This window comes from Triturus cristatus, chromosome 10, assembly GCF_964204655.1.
Source record: "Triturus cristatus chromosome 10, aTriCri1.1, whole genome shotgun sequence".
NCBI classification, from domain to species: domain Eukaryota; kingdom Metazoa; phylum Chordata; class Amphibia; order Caudata; family Salamandridae; genus Triturus; species Triturus cristatus.
In genome coordinates, this window is record NC_140593.1 from 374,892,023 (window position 1) to 374,911,348 (window position 19,326).

At 42.5% G+C, this 19,326-nt stretch overlaps 1 protein-coding gene across 2 annotated transcripts in view; it reads left to right on the forward strand.

The window, feature by feature from the left end:
• The window catches only part of LOC146789453 (ATP-dependent translocase ABCB1-like), a 197,983-nt gene that overhangs the window by 147,188 nt on the left and 31,469 nt on the right, over window positions 1–19,326 (forward strand). For both annotated transcript variants that reach the window (XM_085631599.1, XM_085631600.1), the window contains exons 16-22: window positions 5,357–5,518; window positions 8,507–8,734; window positions 10,324–10,467; window positions 11,626–11,730; window positions 18,112–18,189; window positions 18,503–18,586; window positions 18,676–18,879. In XM_085631599.1, the coding sequence (XP_085487725.1) occupies window positions 5,357–5,518; window positions 8,507–8,734; window positions 10,324–10,467; window positions 11,626–11,730; window positions 18,112–18,189; window positions 18,503–18,586; window positions 18,676–18,879 (1,005 nt within the window). The remainder of the gene's footprint in view (window positions 1–5,356; window positions 5,519–8,506; window positions 8,735–10,323; window positions 10,468–11,625; window positions 11,731–18,111; window positions 18,190–18,502; window positions 18,587–18,675; window positions 18,880–19,326) is intronic.

Below are 19,326 nucleotides of genomic sequence, written 5' to 3' on the forward strand. Positions count from 1 at the left end.
TGCGTTGCCTGTCTAGGTAGGCTAGTGTTTGCCTTATTTTCTTGGGGTTACCTAGCCCCCGCACATTCCATGTTAGCAGCCGAAGACACCCTTCACCCATTCTGTTCTCAGCCATCGAGCCGTATCAACCTGTTTGCACCAGTCGCCCCCACCTTTAGTGAATGCTCCCAGCACCTGGCGCAGCGGGCAAGGGCCCCATTAGTCCCCAGCAACGGTAATCGGATTTCAGCGATGCATCTCATGCGCAGTGACCAACAGTTTAACAGTTCAACCACAACCCGTGTCCCCCCACCCACTTTAGCACCCCAACCATGCCAAAGACACACCCCAAATTTAACATTAAACATCAAATCAACTGAAGTCGGGGATCACCCTATTCGGGGGGACCGCCTAGAGCGCACCATTCCATCCAACTTAACGGATGGGGACGGGATCGTATTATGGTTCAGAGCTCAGCAGCTCCCATGTTAATGTAGGCATTTCAACAACCCTTTCCTTTACCCGGTGCAGCAGCCCTTACGAATCATCATCCCCATTATGCATTAGCATTATCTTGCTATTCAGCGGGCAGTGCATAGTCCTTCGCTTAGTACCCCTCAAACGTCAGACCCTCGGGGCCCCGTTCCAGCCCAGACTGCCAGAGACCATCAGTCTTGTTATCCAGTTAATCGGGTCTCTCCTAGGCCCGCGACGTGTGTGGCAACGCGTCACACAGTAGTCAAGAATATCATTATGTGGGCTCTATCGCTGTGTGGCATTGTCACTTCGGAGTCCCACAGGCAGGAGTCAGCGCACAGCTCCGCAGAGCTGTAAAAGCAGCAAAGGTAATAGACACCACTCTGGCACAAACCCAAATATACTTGCTCACAGTGGGCGAACTCACCGTCTCCACCAGACCGAGTGTCTCAGTTGTGTCCTTGCCAGACCCCTCATATCTCGACCTGGTCGCAGGTTCACCCGGTTGTGCGGAGCATCCTCACCGGTCTTCTCGTGGCCCAGCTTGTGACACGTCAGTCCGAGTCTGCACCCTTATCAGCCCTTTGTTTCTCTTTGCGCTTGGTTCCAATTTGTTTGAGGAGTTCATGCGCCTCGCGAGGCGTGTGGCACAGCGTCGCCCGCCCTCCATGTGTTACGCGCAACCGGGCAGGATAGAGCATTGCATAATCAATCCCCAGGTCACGCAGTTTTTTTTTTGACCGGATTAAATTCCTTCCTCGCCTGTTGGACTGCGAACGTGAAATCCGGGTAGAAGGCCAGTGTATTGCCTTGGTGCGTGACCTGTTGCTTCTCTCTCACGATGCGGAGGATTGCATCGCGGTCCCTGTAGTTGAGGACTCTGGCGACTATAGGGCGCGGGGGAGCCCCTGGCTTCGGCCTCGGGGCCAGTGACCTGTGGGCGCGCTCAACCAGGAATAGTGGGGACAGGTGTTCTGCGCCCACAACGTCCTTAATCAGCCCCTCAACATAAGATTCCATTCGTCCAGTGTTGGTGGACTCCGGGACCCCCGTTATTCTAACGTTGTTTCGCCGCGATCTCGCTTCTAAATCCTCCGTCTTGTTTTTTAGCGCCTCCAGCAGCCTTTCCGCCTCCGTGCATCTTTGAGCTGTGTTTTGTGAGGCGTCCTCTACCGCTCCGAGCCGGGTCTCCGCCTCCGTCAGCCGCTCGCCGTGCCCATCCAGTTTGGCCGCCATGTTGTCGACCCGCAGCGTGATGGTGTCCAGTTTACCATGGATGTCGTGCAGGCTTTGCTGGATGGCCCGCAGCGCCTCCGCCATGCCTGAAGGAGGCAGCTCTCCCACGTCCGTTGTTTCGTTTTGCGGCGGTGTAGCGCCCTTGGGCTGACGCTTAGTTTCAAATGCCAGCTTAGTTTGCGATTTGTCCGGCTTCCCCATCGCGTCCTGGTCCTTTGCCGGCCAGCGAAGGTCGCGCTCGCAGAAGTATTGGGCTGCGCTGTCCGCTCCGCCGGCGTGGTGTGTATCGGCCCGGCAGAACAGCGTGTGCAGATTTCAGCACGTCTCCCCTCTCCTGCACCTCTGTTTTACGTCGTGGGCCACCACTTGTTGTCAGCCGGTGCCACCCAGCTCCACCAGGTTCCGACTGCCACCCAGCATACGTTATCCGAGGAGTAGTTTCACGCGGCCGTCTGCTCTTCAGCGGCGCCGTAAGGACCCGGCTGCCCGCATGTCACCGGGCATCCCCAATGGCGGTCATCAGCGCACAGCAGCGGCAGCGGCGGCGGTCCCGTGTAGTGGCAGTCGCGTGATTCAAAGACCCCAGTCGAGTCTCCACCAGAGTCCCGGTGCAACAAAGCGGCCTCAGCTTCCACCGCCGGCTGCCCCCCGGCACGCGATCTCGTCGGATCCAGACAGCCAGCTTTCACCCCCTCCTCGGATAGGTCTACATGTGTGACTTCGTTAGGTACTGGCAGCAGTCCCAGCAGAAGGCTCGCAGGGGCAGTCCGGGTCGGCGCCGCATCGCTGTTTTTACCTCCGACTCACCGGCATGTCCATTGCATGTCTCCGCATTTAGAAGCACGCAGCGTCCCATGCGTGTATCTGGCCAGCCACCGACCAGCCAGTCGCGGCGTCCCTCAACAGCGGCTCCGTTCCGATCTCCCGGGCGCCGCCATCTTGCGAGCCGCTGCTCGCGCCAGACGTCGTGCGGGGGATTTCAAATTTCTGGGGCTAATCGGACGCCCTGCCGTCTCTCACTCGCTCCATCTGCGGAGCCCACCTTCCGATCGTTTCCGAGACGTTTGCGGGCTTCAGCACTCCGCAGATCATGCCACTCGCGCCATTTGTGCGTCCCGTCCGGCGGAGCTGACTCAAAGGGCAGCCATTTCGCCGTGCGCCCTCTAGCGCCCCCCTACTTGAGATAACTTTAACTGGTGAATTTCTATGTTTTTCAGTGTAAAATCTGAACCCAACTAGAAAAACTCTGTAACCTCTGTTTGTATTGTAGTGAATATATATAAATATATATCATATTCTCCAAATCTAAAATCCAACGTTGTGCCAACTGGCTTCTGATCATCGGTGGTACAATGCGCTACACCCAAGGCAAACTGTTCCCTCCATAGATAAGGCATAGAGCACAGCACTCTGTGGCAGAATAGTAGGTATAAAGTAACTTTATTGCATCCTCAGCGGAGTAAAAAACATCAACGCATTTTGGCATCCATAGCCCTGTTCATGATGTTGAGCGCTGTTTTTCAAATTGACCTAAATACATTGTTCAAAAGAAATACACAACACAAACAACGGACCAGCCTGACTTACGCTGACTAGCCCCATCTTGATATTTGTAAATAAATCACTGTCACTAAACAAATGTATAGATATCCTGCAATAACTTCATTGCTTACAATTTGCACAGTGTATCTTGCTGTTTAAAATTCATAGGACATACAGCATTGTGCACGGAGTGTATCATATTCTGAACTTTCAGTGCTGAAAGAAGCTTGTAAATAGCAACCCTGTGACATGCACATTTCTGTAGTCAGAGTTTGACTTCTCATGTGACAGAAACTGAGAGCTATTGTGCCACTATTCACAGCTGAACAAATTGTATTAACATCCACACCTCATGTACTATTTATGGGGGTCTGCACGCACCCCAAGACTGTTTTGACTGGGCACCTACATGACCTAGTCTACCATTCTACCTCCCATCAAATTGCCTCTGACCCAGACAGAATCTGCATGACCAGTACAGTCTCTAAAAACACCTCTCAATCCCCTTGATTGGTCACAGCCACAGTGTTCATTGGACTCTTCTGTTCACCTGCCACATGCACTGTAGAGGCATGTTCAATGTGGTCTAAAAGCCAAAGTCTGTGGTGCCAGTGAGGCCATATTGATGAATTTTGTTTAGTTCATGTATTTCTTTTATGTAGTCCTGCAGACTTAGAAGTGTTTGGACATTTTACAATGAAGTAAAGGAGGCAAAGTTGCAATGGTAGATGGTATGTTCAAATTGTAATGGTGGACGAAGTGCAGGAACGTGCCTCATGCAGGTGAACTCTGCCTGGCACATCAATTATGCCATCACATCATGAGTTGGGGTGCTTTTGCTCTAAGAGTAGCTTTATCTCCCCTCCCCCCACATGAATACGCTTGAGTTGCTAAGCATATTTAAGAACGTCTTACGCCTACGTTTTTTTCTCCAGACTGTCTGGGATAGTAAACATTTAGAGCACGACTACGCAACGTTTCTCCATGTGTTCTATTGCCTGAGAATATCCAAGAGGGCTATCATCCTGTAGGTGGTGAGATCTGCGGTGTCGCCTTTTTTGTGAATCGGTTGCAGTAGAGAACCTTTCCAGTCTTCGGGGATTGTTGCATTAGTCAAGCAAAACTAATATAGCGGCGTAAGTATAGTTGCCCAGAACTCAGTCGATTGTGCACATCGGAAGGTTTGCTAACTTCTTCAGTAGTTATTTGTTCTGCCCCGATTTTTTCTGATTGCATTATGCTGACTGGTACTTGGTGAAAGTAATTGGTTGTCTGAAAGGGTGCTGGAGGTAGACTTGCAGTACAATGTTTTCACATGATTGATCCATTTATGGCTTTCGTCGGTCGTAGCCATGCCCAGACAGTGTTAATGTATTGCCAAAATTCTGTGTGTGTTCCTGACTGAGAGCCACGTATGGTGTGATATTTTGTCGCCTACGCTTTTGTAATTACGATTAGCTTATCTCAGTGTTCTCTTACTTTGTTGGATTTTTATGCAACAAGGTTGATGTTGACAACACGCCCTTTTTTTGGACCCCCAACGAAGAGTTTGCTTGTTTGCGCAGCAGTAGATGGCACAGCTCCGATGCCAGATTTGATCATTTTAAGAGTAAATCCCCTTCTGTGAGGTCGCTGTTGATTTTTAGCCAATTGTTTTTCCAGGCTGCCAAACCAGATGTGAATTTTATTCCCCTTTAAGCATCCCTAGAGCATGTGAATTTCTTCCCTGTAGGACGAACCCACAGTATTAATACGTGTTTGCAGTGAAATTGCTGTGAACAGTGGAAGATGGTCTCTTGTATGCCGCTCTGGTTTTGAAAATTCGACTACTTGTTTGTAGAGAACATTGCTAATAAAAACATGATCAATAGTTGATTTATGGTTCTACATAGGTTGTTTTATTCTGGCGCGGGTGACGTCATGTGCATCTTGTATGGACCTCAGTCGGTAAGTACTGAGAGATGATGAAAATGGCAGTAAGAAAAGTGTGAGTATGGGTCAGCAAAATTTAAGTGGGACTCGTACAATTATCCTGTTGTGGACAAAGTATAATTTGTGTGCTCTGAAAACATTTAACTCTGCTACTTTCCTGAGTAAAATGCTCTCTTCCCATTTCTTGAAGGCTAGAGCTGGGCGCACCACAATCGTGATTGCTCACCGTCTCTCTACAATCAGGACGGCTGATGTAATTGCTGGATTTAACAATGGTGTGGTGGTAGAACAGGGGTCACACAATGACCTCATGAACAAGAAAGGAGTCTACTACTCTCTGGTGATGCAGCAGGTAATACCATTGAAGTATCTCATCTGTCTAAATTGAGGTTTTTCTTCATGTTTTCTTCCTCTGAAGGAATTGAGTTAGTGTGCTATGCATTATGGATGTTGGCAGATATTATTCTCCTAAATATGAAGTCTTTCCTTAACCTCATTTATAATGGCCATGGCATTGCATGTTTTCAAGGAGGGCATCTGGGGGCAGTGGAAGATGGCAACTGAAATCGTACTGCCAGCCCTCTTGCTTCTCTTGAAAAAGATACACCTTACACCCACTCATTGGGATCCTGAAACCAGGATGTGTTGCCAACAGGTGCAGCCCATTCACCATATCAAAGCTTTGACATTTTTCTTCAGTGAAAATGTAGACTATTTGGCAGATTGGGGCTCTAAGTTATTGACACTCAATGTGTCTAGAAACCCTACCTAGGTAACCATCCTGTTCTTTGTAAATGGGGTGGCTCATTTTCGGCAGCTAAGCTATGATTAAAGCAGAAGGTGGAGCAACACAAAAGCCCAGGGATATGAAGAGAACCCCTGCATCACATTTATGCCTGTCTTAAAGCTCAGAACTGGGGAAGAGGTCCAAATGTTCCTTGTTTGCATTAAGAAAAATCACATCCTTGGTATGCCACTGAGTTTTATTTTTGTGATTAGAACCCCCACTTCCGCTTTGCACATCTTGGGATACACAAAGGTGAAATGCTTTCCTAGTACCTTTTATCTATTTTGTTCTTCCAGTCTTTGTCCAGCTTATCTAATTTCTGTCCAACCTTATTAAACCAATTCCATATATCGAGTCAACATATAGCAAGCAGTGTGTCATCTCTTTGGCTCCTGCGGGGCAATTGCACAGTGCCTGATGGGCTGGGCTGGCAGATCAGTGTACGCACCAGAATTTTACAACTTATAGCCCAGTTGGCTGGATTTCACTGTTGATTTCCCTGATATTACCACAAATATTGCCTGTAGTAAACACAAATGCATGCCACCTCCCATACAACCTAGCTTTAAAAGTTCAAAACTGCCCTGATTTGCAAATGTGGACTTCTTTTTTAGCGATCTGGTTTGATAATTGGGGCTGCTTTGATTTTAGTGCTCAGGCTGATTTTTTTATTTTCCTAGCCTGACCCTGATTGCTCCCCAGATACAGCTGTTCGGCACTCCACCATCAAGCCAATCCCTTTCATGCATGTCAGATTTCCTTCACATGCATTCTCAATACAGTGCCAAATATGGCTGCCATTTTCTCACCTTTCCGATGTTTTTTTTTATAATCATGTCTTGCTTACATTTTTCATATGTATCCACTTTTGTTGTCTCCCTTTCTGTCCTCTTGGAGAATATATAATTCCACTTCTCCACACTCCATTCTGAGTAACATTTATTTGCTCTCCCATTGTTGTGCTTTTCTTTCTTTCTGTTTGTCTTGCTCCTTCTTTGTAGATCCATTTCAGGCTTTCTTTTCTCAATGTGTCTCTTGTCTCCAAGATGCACTTCCTGTCTTCTTGCATATTTGTTAACTTCATTCTTCATCTCCAGCTCTTTCCCTGTTTTCCATACCCTTTTTGTCTCCAACAGCTGGAGCAGGCATACCTGGAGTACCTGTGGTGTGAAGCAGGGTATGCTACTCTCTTAGGCTTCTTTTCTAGGGCGAGATTACACTTACATTTGCACTCACTTCAAAATGTGTATTCTAATATTGTCCTGCAGGAACCTTACACTCTATCAGTATGCTTATCAGCTGCACAGCACAAGGGTCCTTGTGAGCAGTAGAGGCTCGTGGAGGGAGTGCTGCGGGGCGGGGAAGGGAAGGGGCAGGGTGGGGGGTAGTAAACTCTGGCTCACGGCTGACTGGAGTAATGTAAATAAAGAAATAAATAAAACACATTTTACTGCGTGCGCTGAAACGCAAAATGGCGAAGCAGCGCGCGCAATGAAATTTGTTTTATTTATTTACATTACTCCGGTTGGCTTTGAGTCGAAGTTTACTACCCCTCACCCTGCTCCTCCCCCGCCCGCCCGCCCGCAGCACTCCCTCCACGAGGCGCTACTGCTTGTGAGTTACATCGAAAGATCTCTCCAATCTCCCCTGTTTGGAAGGCAGTTAGAAAGACCAAATGTGCTTGCATGAAATAATTAAAGGGTAAAATGGGTAGACCGACCATAGACACTGAGATTAGATTGCCACCTTTCCCAGAGAAAAATACCAGCTACTTGTTCATGTTTAAGCTTTTGCAAAGGCTGACCTTGATACTAAAGTAAGACTTTACATAAAATTGTTTGAATTCGTTTATAACATGGCTTTGCACTCTTTGTTTACTTTAACTATTAGTCATGGAATTGTAACGCAGCTCCAAAACACGTTTTAATTTTTGTATACTTATATGTGCTATTTTTAGTATGTACTGATAAAAAGAAAAAATACGTGCCTTGGGCGGTTTTCCTAATTATTGTACCGGGCAAGACACTAAAATACAGGTCCTACAAGTAAAAAACACAGCCTGGTGGATACCATAGCTGAGATTCAGTTCAGTAAGCTATAACTTACAGTTTTCTCTGTAAAAAACAACTCAAGTGCTTTGAAAGCTAGACCTATGCATCCTCTGTGGTGCAAAAGATTGGCAACATTCACAGGGCCTTTGTTCAACATAATCCCTTTATGCATATCTGGGATGGCAGAAACTGAGCCCCCACCCCCCCACCACTTTATGTGTAGAGGCATATTTAGTAGTGTGCACTAGATAGCAGTTAATGTCATTTCCCTTAATGTCTTGAATACTGGCTACCAAAGCTTCCATGTTCCTTGCAGGATGTGACGGTCTCACACCCTGAGGGATCACAGTTACTATATTTCTTGCAAAAAGTAAAAAAAATTGTAAAAAAGTAATGCGATTTAAAGACCATTATTGCCTGCAGTCATTAAACTGGTCTTTGTGTGTGGTAAATCCCATTGTTTCATATGTGCTCTGCTAAATTATTTCCTTTTGTCTTAAAGAGTCAAAAAAAACATGAGGTAGAAGAAAATGAATATGAATACACAGATGATGACATTGATGAAGAAGAAGAAGAGGAAAATTATGAGACTATACCAGAGATCGCTGATACACCAGAAGTGGAAGCAATTAGACGGGAAAGCATAAGGAGGAGATCAAGTCGTCGATCAAGTAGGAAGATGTCTTCCAAAAGAAGAAAGAGTAAGAAGGAAACGGAGCCAGAAGAGAAGGTATGCATCTTTTTTAAAGTCAATGTGTCTTGAGGATACGCCTGTCTAAAATGTGCGTGGAGATTACACTTGCAAAAACACTTGTAAAAGCAGTTGTTTTGATTCTGAGACCGCATCATACAACATGGTGATGGATGGAATACTTGAAGTAATCTCAGCCACTATTCCTGCCACATTCAAATCCATTGTTTTTCACCCATCATGACAGTCTAGACAGAGCACTGCCCTGGGATCTCATTCTGTGACAGGCCATTTACATTAGAAGTATCACTTGCAACCTCCACAAGCTGCACCATCCTTCAGCAATGACATTCAAACTGGCACTTGGGAGTGCAAATCTCTGCAGCACTTTGGGTTCCCATTTTTGCAAAAGACTATAATACCCTCCACACTATACCTGAAAAATGACTGTTGGATTCATGTGATCCACTACATGTTGAGTGCAAGTGTCTTTGTAGAATTGAAGCTGAAATTGCAATGCGCATATGACCCCTGGCAAATTTCAAGGGAATAGCCGTTTCTCCTCTACCTTGCGGTACACCGGTCCTTTGGACCATTTTTACAGTTGCAAAGTACAGAGTGGTTAATGCCCACTATGCGTATGTGCTCAACATTTATAAAATGTAAGCTGTCCAAATTTAAAAGCTTAGAGTCTTGTGCAAGCGGTAGACAACAGGAAGTGCAACTGTTGTTCCCTTGCCCTGCTTAATGTCAGAATCTCAGTGTGACGCTTGTTGTGTCATTTTGACCTCTGTGGCTTGACTGGAGAGTGGTGACAATGTCAACAGACTGGGATGTCCATACCTAGGAAGGAGGTCAGCTGTACTAGGCAGGTGTCCAGTCTAACAGTTTACAACAGGTCTCAAGCAGAATCCTTCTCCATTCATTTGAATAGGGTGGGTGGCTCACGACTATTTGTGAATTGTGCCTTTGCAATGCAAGCGCTTGGAGCATCCCTTGTACTGGAAAATGAGATCATTATCACACCACGATGCAAACAAATGTTACTGCAAACAGCATGTTTTGAGAACGAGGCCTAATAAATGATCCTCCTTTTTTGGAAAACTGTGCAGTAATCATTATCTTGCTGATTTATATAACATAGTTGGAAAAGTACATACGGAGGCTTATGCCTACATTCACAATCAATTTCCAATGATCATGGCATTAACGAAGTAGTTCATGACTCCTCCTGGTAATCCCTACAGTAGCCGGTATCTTGAAGTAAGTCTGACATTCTTTATGAATTATGTGTTAGTCCCATGCTAACAATTTATGCAGCAATAATGTTGCAAGTCCTTAAATGTGCTATACAAATGTTATTCCCTTTGAAACAAAATACTTTTTCCCACATAGAAAAACCTTCCTCAAGACTACTGCCAATTTTGGCATCCGCCTCACAGATTTTTTTCTGTCCTTGAAAGGTAGAAGGCTCAGTAAAATATTAAAAGCATGTTAGTGAGTCCTCTCGAGTTGTGTGATAATGTTTCTGTCTTTGCTGTGTAGCGCATGTGTTTTGTGGAAAGCATGTTCTGAAATTATTCATGGATTTTACATTATGGATTTATTTTTGCCTTTCATTACCGTAGGAAGTGCTTCCTCCAGCTCCTTTCTCCAGACTTCTGGCTCTGAACAAACCTGAATGGTGTTTTATTATTCTTGGAGTGACTGCTTCTGCTATTTGTGGTGGCATATATCCTACGTTTGCTGTCATATTTGGAAAGATGATTGGGGTAAGTTAAAACTTTGTTTGTACTTTTTGTTAATGAAAGATAATCTTTCGTCTGTCAAATCCCTGCCCTCTTGAATCCAACTTTCTTTCACAATTGTATTAACCCTGGTAATATCATCTTTCTTTAGCAGGTTTTTAGGGACCTTTCTTAATCCCATTATGTGTTTCAACTGCGAAGATCTAATGTGTCACGCATGAATTCCAGTTAAAATGAAGGTAGAGCACCCCAGACACATTCTGCTCATCGAAATGGCCAAAAGTACAACATTTGTTAACATAATACATTAAATCGTATCCACTAGTTTAAGGAGGAAAATGGGCTACCTTATAAGGACCTGATTCACAAAGTAATTTGCACCTGCAAGTATCAATTTACAGGTTTTAGTGGCCTGTCCTTTTTAATGAAAATTATCATGTTTGTTATTCACAAAGTATTTTACACACAGTTTTCTAATATTTGGATTCTTTTGTGCGAACATATTCTTCTCAGGGACCGGTGTGGGTTTGAGAACATCCACAAACATAATTATGAGTATTTACAAATATTACCTTGGTCAATTCGCACCATTACTTACTTAGAAATGCTCAGGGATTTAGTCCTGCAAGGGAAGGAGTAAATCCGATTTCAAGGACGGAATTGGAAAGGAACACTTCTAAAAATCAGTGGGAGTGTTGGATAAGGTGTTGCACAAAAATTTTCGGTAGTACTCCAGAGTACATGCTTCTGTCACAGCTGCCCAGACATATCCATAGAAACCTTTGGGAATTAAAAAGATATTCAACATATTCTCATCCTCCTCCCCCCCCCCCCCCCCCACCCAACTGCCTGACGGGGATCTGTAGGCTCAGAATAATGTTGAACAACTGCTATCAGCTAAAATATCTTACTACTTTGTGTTTAAATTTGATACAAAACATCATAACATGGATGCTATTTGTTACAATGTTCTTCTTTTTACTTCATGCGCAAACCAAAACCTAGACAGACACGATAAACATGCGATTTGCTGCATCGAAAGCAAATGTTGGAATATTGCTGATTTCTTTTAGGGGCACTGACTATATGACAGTGACACAACATATTCTTAAACCGAAAAAACACATGGTCTCAATTCATCAAGGAAAGTTTTATGTGTTTCTTTTGCCATTTCTTTTTAAGGCATTTCAAGAACTTGATGATGCCAAAAGAAGTGAAAGAACGGCTCTACTCTCGCTTATGTTCTTTATTCTGGGATTAATCAGTATTGCTGTATACATTGTTATGGTAAGCACATTTGTTTATTATTTGTTAAGCTTTATTACTGTAACATCCAAATGGCTGTTAACATCCTAGTATATGAGACGTTTTATTTTCAGGATGAATTGAAAGCATTGTTTTATTCATACAGTATAAATACAGATAAAATATACAATTCATGTGGGAAACGGGAGTTATTCAAGCTTTGACTTCTAAAGTTTGAAAGTGCCATCTAAGCATAATGGTCAGCAAGTTTGTATCCCATGGTCGTGCTGAAAAGTGGGTGATTTTGTTTTGCCTTATAACCCTCGAGTAATAACTCTTTCTTTTAAGTAGTTTATGTATCTATTTACAGTTTTATGTATCATGTTATCTAATTCACAGATGTCAAACTGCAGTATACGATAAAATCAGTGTCTAATTTGAGCCGCTGGTTTCCAGTGCTCGACACTCTGTTGTCAATAACGGCACTTAATTGTCAAAATTGGCACTTATTACAGTCTCCACATGGTGGCACTGGTTGTCCAGTTTTTAGATGAGCAGAACAACAGTTGTTTATTATTTGTATTTTTCACATTTGTAGAGTGCATTATACCCAAGGGTGTCAAAGCGCTAGCAAAGAAAAGAACTGCTGCCAGTGAAGTGACAGTTCTATGCATCACGGAAGGGAGATAATCCAGGTTTTCAGATGCTTGCAAGAGGTAGCATGGGAAGAAAGACTGGCAATATGAGTTGATATAGTGTTCCATAGCTTGGCAGCAGAAACTCAAAAGAACCACCCCCCTCCCATCTGACTTTTCGAAATCTCTGTATCTCCACCTTCCTAAGAGAAGCAGACCTTGGCTGTCTATTAGGGATGTACCAGTGGAATACTGTTCTCAAGTGCACTGTCCCCTGGCAATGGAAGGCAGTATGAACTAGACAGAGGGCTTTGAAAGTCACATGCTTCCTGACTGGCAGCCAGTGCATGGAGCAAATGCTCTTTCTGACTGACAGACATTTGGGAATCTCCAGGACAAGATGGACAGCCACATTCTGAATAGTCTGAAGTTTATTGCGTGTGGTTTTGTTAATATTTAAATACAGAGCAGTGCAGTAGTCAAAGTGCGATGTAATGAAAGCGATGACCACTGCAACTCTGAGCTTGGCTGGAATAAGAGGAAAAACTTTTATTAGAGTTCTGATAATGTAGAAACAAGAGGCAGCAATCATCTTAACCTAAGTATTGAAGGAAAGAGAGGTGTTAAAGAACGCTCCTAAATTTTTTGCCTCTGTGACTGGGAGAGATGTAGCGGGCCAGAAAACTCTGGTCACCACAGTTAGGACTATACTGACATTTGTTCTCCAAAAATAAGGATATCTGCCTTGTCATTCAATTTAAGCCAATTCTCTTTCATCCAGTTGTTAATTTTAATCATACAGCATTTGAACTTTTCAGCCACCGCCAGAATGTCATCGGATGTGGATACAATAAATTATGTATTATCTGCATAAGAAAGTACTTGGAAGCAGAAGGACCTAATCAACTTGGAAACATTATGATGCGCTTGCCGCCTGGCCTAATGAACTGTGATCACCGTCTAAAGTATCAAAGCCAGTAAGAAACCTCGGAATGACCATGGACTCCAAGCTATCGATGAATGCCCAAGTGGGTAAACTAGCAAGATCAGGCTTTGTGTACTACAAAAACTCTGCAATGGATCTTCCAACATTTGGGATTCCCACACAAGGTCCAAGCTACCATCTCCCTTGTTCTGTCTAAACTCGATTACGCCACTAGCCTCCACCAGGGATCCGCTTTAATGATCATGAAAAGACTACAACGGCTCAGAACTTGGCTGCCAGACTACTCCTGCATATCAAACTGCGAGACCACAACTCCCCTGTCTTGAAAGCACTGCATTGGTTACTGGTTGCCAGAATATCCACGGTCAAGCTGCTTTGTATCAGCCATAAAGCGATACATGGAACAGGACCACTCTTCATCAGGAATAAAATGACCAAACACCTTCAACAAAGGAACCTCCGCTCTAGAGTGGCACCTCGCCTCAACATTCCAAGGTACAAGAAAAAAAACATGGGTGGCACATCCTTCTCTGTTCAAGCAGCCAAACTATGGAATTCCTTACCCCCCTCCAAACATAAGATTCACGGACAACCAAATTATCTTTTCCCCACATAAGCACCATACGCAAACAGAAATATACAGCATATCCCTCTATATATAAGCATTTATTTGTGCCATAGATATGTACCTATATATGTGTATTACTTGGTATAGAAATGCAGAATAATTATGTGTTTAAAAAAAAAAACGTTTTTAAGTACAACACTTCAAAACCAGAGTTCATCTAATGCATCTTTAATCTACATATAAATACTTCCTTTATGCATCTATATACCTTCCATGTACTTGGATCTATATATTTATTACTTTTCTCCCAAAAAAGCATATTCCATGCACTACCGTAGTTCTCACCCTATACCTCTATCAATATCTTTAATCTACATATACTTACTTCCTTCATGCATCTATATACCCTGTCTTAACCGCTATGCCCCACTTTCTAGTTTAGCTGATCAGGATTGACTAAATGACCAAGGGGAGACAATAGTAAATCTTATGTTATTAAGTCCCCAGGAGTACACTGTTGATGAACAATTAATAAAAACAACTGAAAGAAGTACCCAAATAAAGTTTAAATCATGAAATAAAGCCGGGATCAAAAACAAGCTTAATGATAACCTATGGTTAGATAGCCTTAAACCGGTTCAATTACTATGTCTCCACGAGACTTGGCACACTCAAGAGCCATATATCAATGGTTTTGTCACTGTCTCATCCCCAGCTATACCATCTGCCTCCGGGCGAGAAAGGGAGTTTTGGCAACTTTTATCTCTACTACAGCGCCAATCGAACTTAAAAAGATGTATAATGGTTCCCCTTATTTTCAATTGGTCCTCTTAGTTATGGGGGAAAATCAACCCTTTATTGTAGTGAACTTTTATAATAACATCTTCAATGTTACCCGTTATAAAGCTGTGAATGAGCTGGAGAAAGTACTGGCTGACTTTGTATGTATATGGGTGGGGGATTTTAATATAAGCAAATGTAGTTTTACTGACATAACTGGGATTAACTTACAACATTTCCCGCATGACAGCTATGGGGAAAAGTTCAACAAACTCTTGTGCAAATATAGTCAAGAAGGTTTTTCATCAAGAGGGAAAGAGGGAGAAACAACAAACTCAACCTTTCAAGGTAAAGGAAATCCAACTTGTATAGATCACATTATAGTGTCCACCACTGGCCTTAAACACTGTGGTCTACCAAATAGGGAATTCACCAGATTTAGCTACCACGCCTCATTGACTTTCTCAATAATTGTTAAAACAAATGGGCCGGAGGAAAAATGATTGTTGCCTAACATAGTGGCAGTTGGAAAGAATACAATAAGCATAAAATGGACAGGTATCAATGAAGACAGTAGGCTGAATAAGGTTGTTAAAGACAATAAGGAAGGTTTCTCCATTTGCACTGACATTGACTCCCCCCTGGTATGATTATGACCGCTTATGAGAAAATTACTCTTGGCTGTATCTATTTACTTAAGAAAAGAAAGCACTACCACAAAAAGGAAGGTAAAAGACTGGTTTAATCATGACTGTACGCGGGCAAAACAAGAGTTTAATAAGGCCCTACACACAGCATGTAGGGATAGGCATGAAATCAAACGACTCAGACTACTATTTAAAAAGGCCCTAAAAGCAGGAAGAGTGAGATACGAGAGGATGCCTGCTTTAAATTGAACCAACCAGGGATTCCATTCTTTTTTGGAAAGTGATAAACTCACCAATGTGGAAAGACGAAGAAGATCCCATTATTAAAACAGTCATTACCCCCAAGTGACTGGCTTACCCATCTCAGTGGAATTTTTAATGCACCTACCAATAATATTTAACTGCCGCCCTCCTGTGATTCCTCTCCAAGAAATAAGGTTGGAGGAGGTAATTACAGCAATAAATAGGATGAAACCGGGTAAGGCACCGGGACCCGATGGGGTTCCAGCTGATGCATACAAAAATTATATACAGTTATGGGCACCAATTTTAACCCGAGTTTGTAATGCAGCTGCTACAGGATGAGTCCCAAAGACATGGAAAGATAGTAGAATCGTCCCCATCTTTAAAAAGTGGAGTCGGGGAGATGCGAGATGCCACCGCCTCATCTCCCTCCTAGACTCATCCATTTAGATCATGGGGCAATAGTCCTTGAAAGAATGGAAAAGTGGGTTAACGAGAGTAACATCTTGACCGACACCCTATATGGCTTTAGGGGGAGATGGGGACAGTGGAGCAGTGCATAAACCTGCATCTAATCATCGACAAGTATACGATGGCTAAGGATGATGCTTTGCAGACCTAAGCTCAGCTTTTGACTGCGTAAACCATGCTAAATTGTGGGAAGAAATGATTGATGTGGGTACCCCTGATGACATCGTCTCATTTTTATCCCAATTATATGCGAGACTGACATCTAGAGTAAGATAGGGGAGGGAAGGAGAGTGTACCCCCAATTTTAAGGTGTCCAGGGGAATTAGACAGGGGTGTGTTATTGCACCCCTACTCTTCTCACTATATATAAATGGGATCGACACTACTCTCCAGAAATTAAATACTGATGCCCCAAAAATTGGAGTACGACTGAACCCTCTGCTACTGTATGCAGACGATGCGGTTTTCATCTCTAGAACCGCTAATGGATTACAAAAACTGATCGAAGCATTCATCTCATACCATGGAGCAGAGACCTAAAAGTAAACCTGACCAAACGTTTGTGATGGTCTGTGGTCGAGGCTGGGCCAAGAAAAAGCATCATTATGTAAGGGACTATAAGCTAACAGCAGTACAAAATTTCTCCTACCTCGGTATTTTATTTTATTTTAATAGTAATTGGGCTCCTTATTTAGACCAGTCTAGAACCATAGAGGCGATCTTTAGATTTTGAAATAAAATAGGTAGCAAACCAATCAGTGTTATGCTTAAAATATACGGCAGTAAATGCCTATCAGTAGCAACCTACGGCTCGATAGTGTGGGGCAATGGCAATCTCAATACATTGCAAATGTATGAAAATAATTTTTTCTGTCATTTGCTGGCCGTACCAAGATCGACCGCCACATATCTCTTGCATAAATAGCTGGATGCACCATGTGTGGCCGAACTAGTAGAAGCAAGAGCTTTGTGCTTGTGGCAGAACATTTGGTGCAAAGATGGACAAAAGTTTATAAGGGATACAATTAGGGATTGCTTAGCTTTGGAACATACTAACAAAATCCCATGGCTAGCATACACGGATAAACTATTAAAGAATATTGACAGAGAACTATCGGTTAAAAACCCCACAGACATTTTACAGTTTAGTAAAAAATAAATCAAAAAATTGTATATGGAGAAATTAAGTCCGGAGAGGGCTAGGAGGGTTGAGGAAAAAAGAAGCGTATCGAGATACATGGCACATATTGAGTCAACTGGTTTACCCAATTATTTGGTTAAAATTGTGAACACTCAGGATAGATTTTATATGACAAGACTGTGTCTGGGTACAGTTCATGAATTGGTAGCTTTCCCAAAACATGAAGAAAGGCAGAAAATTGTTTATAAATGCCCACGTGGTGGGAAAGCAAATCAGTCCACTATGCACTTTTTGTTGTTTTGTAAATGTTACCGCAACATTAGAAAAGTTTTTACGGACAATTTTATTGCACAGAAACTATCTTTTTATGAGAATGCCGTGAAATGTATTTGTACTCTTGAGAATGAACTAGTCTGTTGCGCTGATGCTGGTTTTATCAGCAGGGCTGTATATAGAAGGAAATCCCTTGCACACCTAGACAATCTAGTCTACGAAGCTGATCGAAGTATGCCTCTTGATTGAGAAGTAAAATTTAATAGACTGAAGAACATGGTGTTTTGTTCAAATGAAGTCTTAACAGCAATTGTATGTATTATTTAAATTTTATTGATAGTAAGTTTTAAACGTATGTACTTTTATGGATAAAAAAAAGTTTTATGATGATGCATGCCTGTCCATGTTGGCTTAGCACAACTGATCTGGTGAATAGGGCTGTGGCTTTAGTACACAGCAATGTTAGTTTTTTTTTAATTACAGTTTTATTCTAATGTTAGTAAGCTTGTGCAATGAGAAAATAATTTTGACACTTTCAATGCAAGACTGCAACATGCTTCAACTAACCAGTGTATTCTCTGCAGTAAATCGTTTGTGCATACTTTTGAAAATTGGTATGATAAATGAAAGTAGCAACCTACAGTTGGGTTGGTCAGAATATATATAATCCACACAAATCTTACATTCATCTCTTTACCATTGTTTGTTCAATTTTACAGGGGTTTACATTTGGAAAGTCTGGAGAGAATCTTACAAAGAGATTGAGATATGAGTCATTTAAATCATTGCTAAGACAGGTATGTCAAAATACCAATGTAAAACCTAAGCAGCAAATGTAATATTACTAGAGGGTTTAATTGTCTCTGTTGTATGTGTTTAAGTGTGGTAAATGAATAGGCCATGTCACAATACCTGGGTATCCAAGTCAACAGCATGTCATTGAGCTTTAAAGTAATACATAAATGGGACATACTGTACTATGCACAATTCATGAGTAAGTCATAATTACAGAAGGAGCTTTGAATTGGGATCTTTGGTCTGAGGGCATGCACTATAATGTATCAAGGGTATAATTAAATAGCCCATTTAGTGATTTCTTTCTATTTCTAGGACATAGGGTTTTTTGATGATCACAAAAATGCTGTTGGAGTTCTGCTAACACGACTTGCCACTGATGCTTCTCAAGTCAAAGGGGTATGGAAAAAAATCATCTTTAAATACGATTTTAAAAATACTAAGATATACTTGTGAATGAGTAACAAGCTATGTTTCACATTTTTCAGGCCACTGGAAGTCGCTTGAGTCTTGTTACTATGACTGTGTGCACGCTGCTGACAGCCATCATCATTGCTTTCGTGCATGGCTGGCAGTTAACATTGCTGATCCTTGCCTGCGTACCTATCCTCATTGCTGCAAATGTCATTCGTATGCAATCAATTGCTGGCAATGCAACAAAGGGCCAAGCTGCTTTGGAAGAAGCTGGAAGAGTAAGTTTGGAAGCACATTTATTTATAGTGTTATTTAGGCTGGCACCTCTCAACATTGAAAACAACTTGAGTGACAGGACTGAGAATTTCAGTTCTAAATTAAGCAAAGTAAGGGAGTGGTAGAAATTGTAAAAAGAGCAATATTCAATAGTTTGGACTATTCTTCGATTGAAGTATCTATAGAAGTGGACAACATTTAGTTTCAAGCCTCTGTAATAAATGGAATAAATGATAAATCCAAGAGAAATCAAGGCTATTAACTGATCTGACAGAAAATATATAGCTATTTCCCACTGCCAGTGAATTTTTGCCAAATATTGAAACGTTATGAATATGTTGAAAACAGAAAAAAGTGCATTGTTTGAAGTACCAAGTTCCCCAAAATGGCTTTGTTACTGTACGGTATTGCTGTGATTAATCACATTTTAATTTTGGCAATAATCTGTT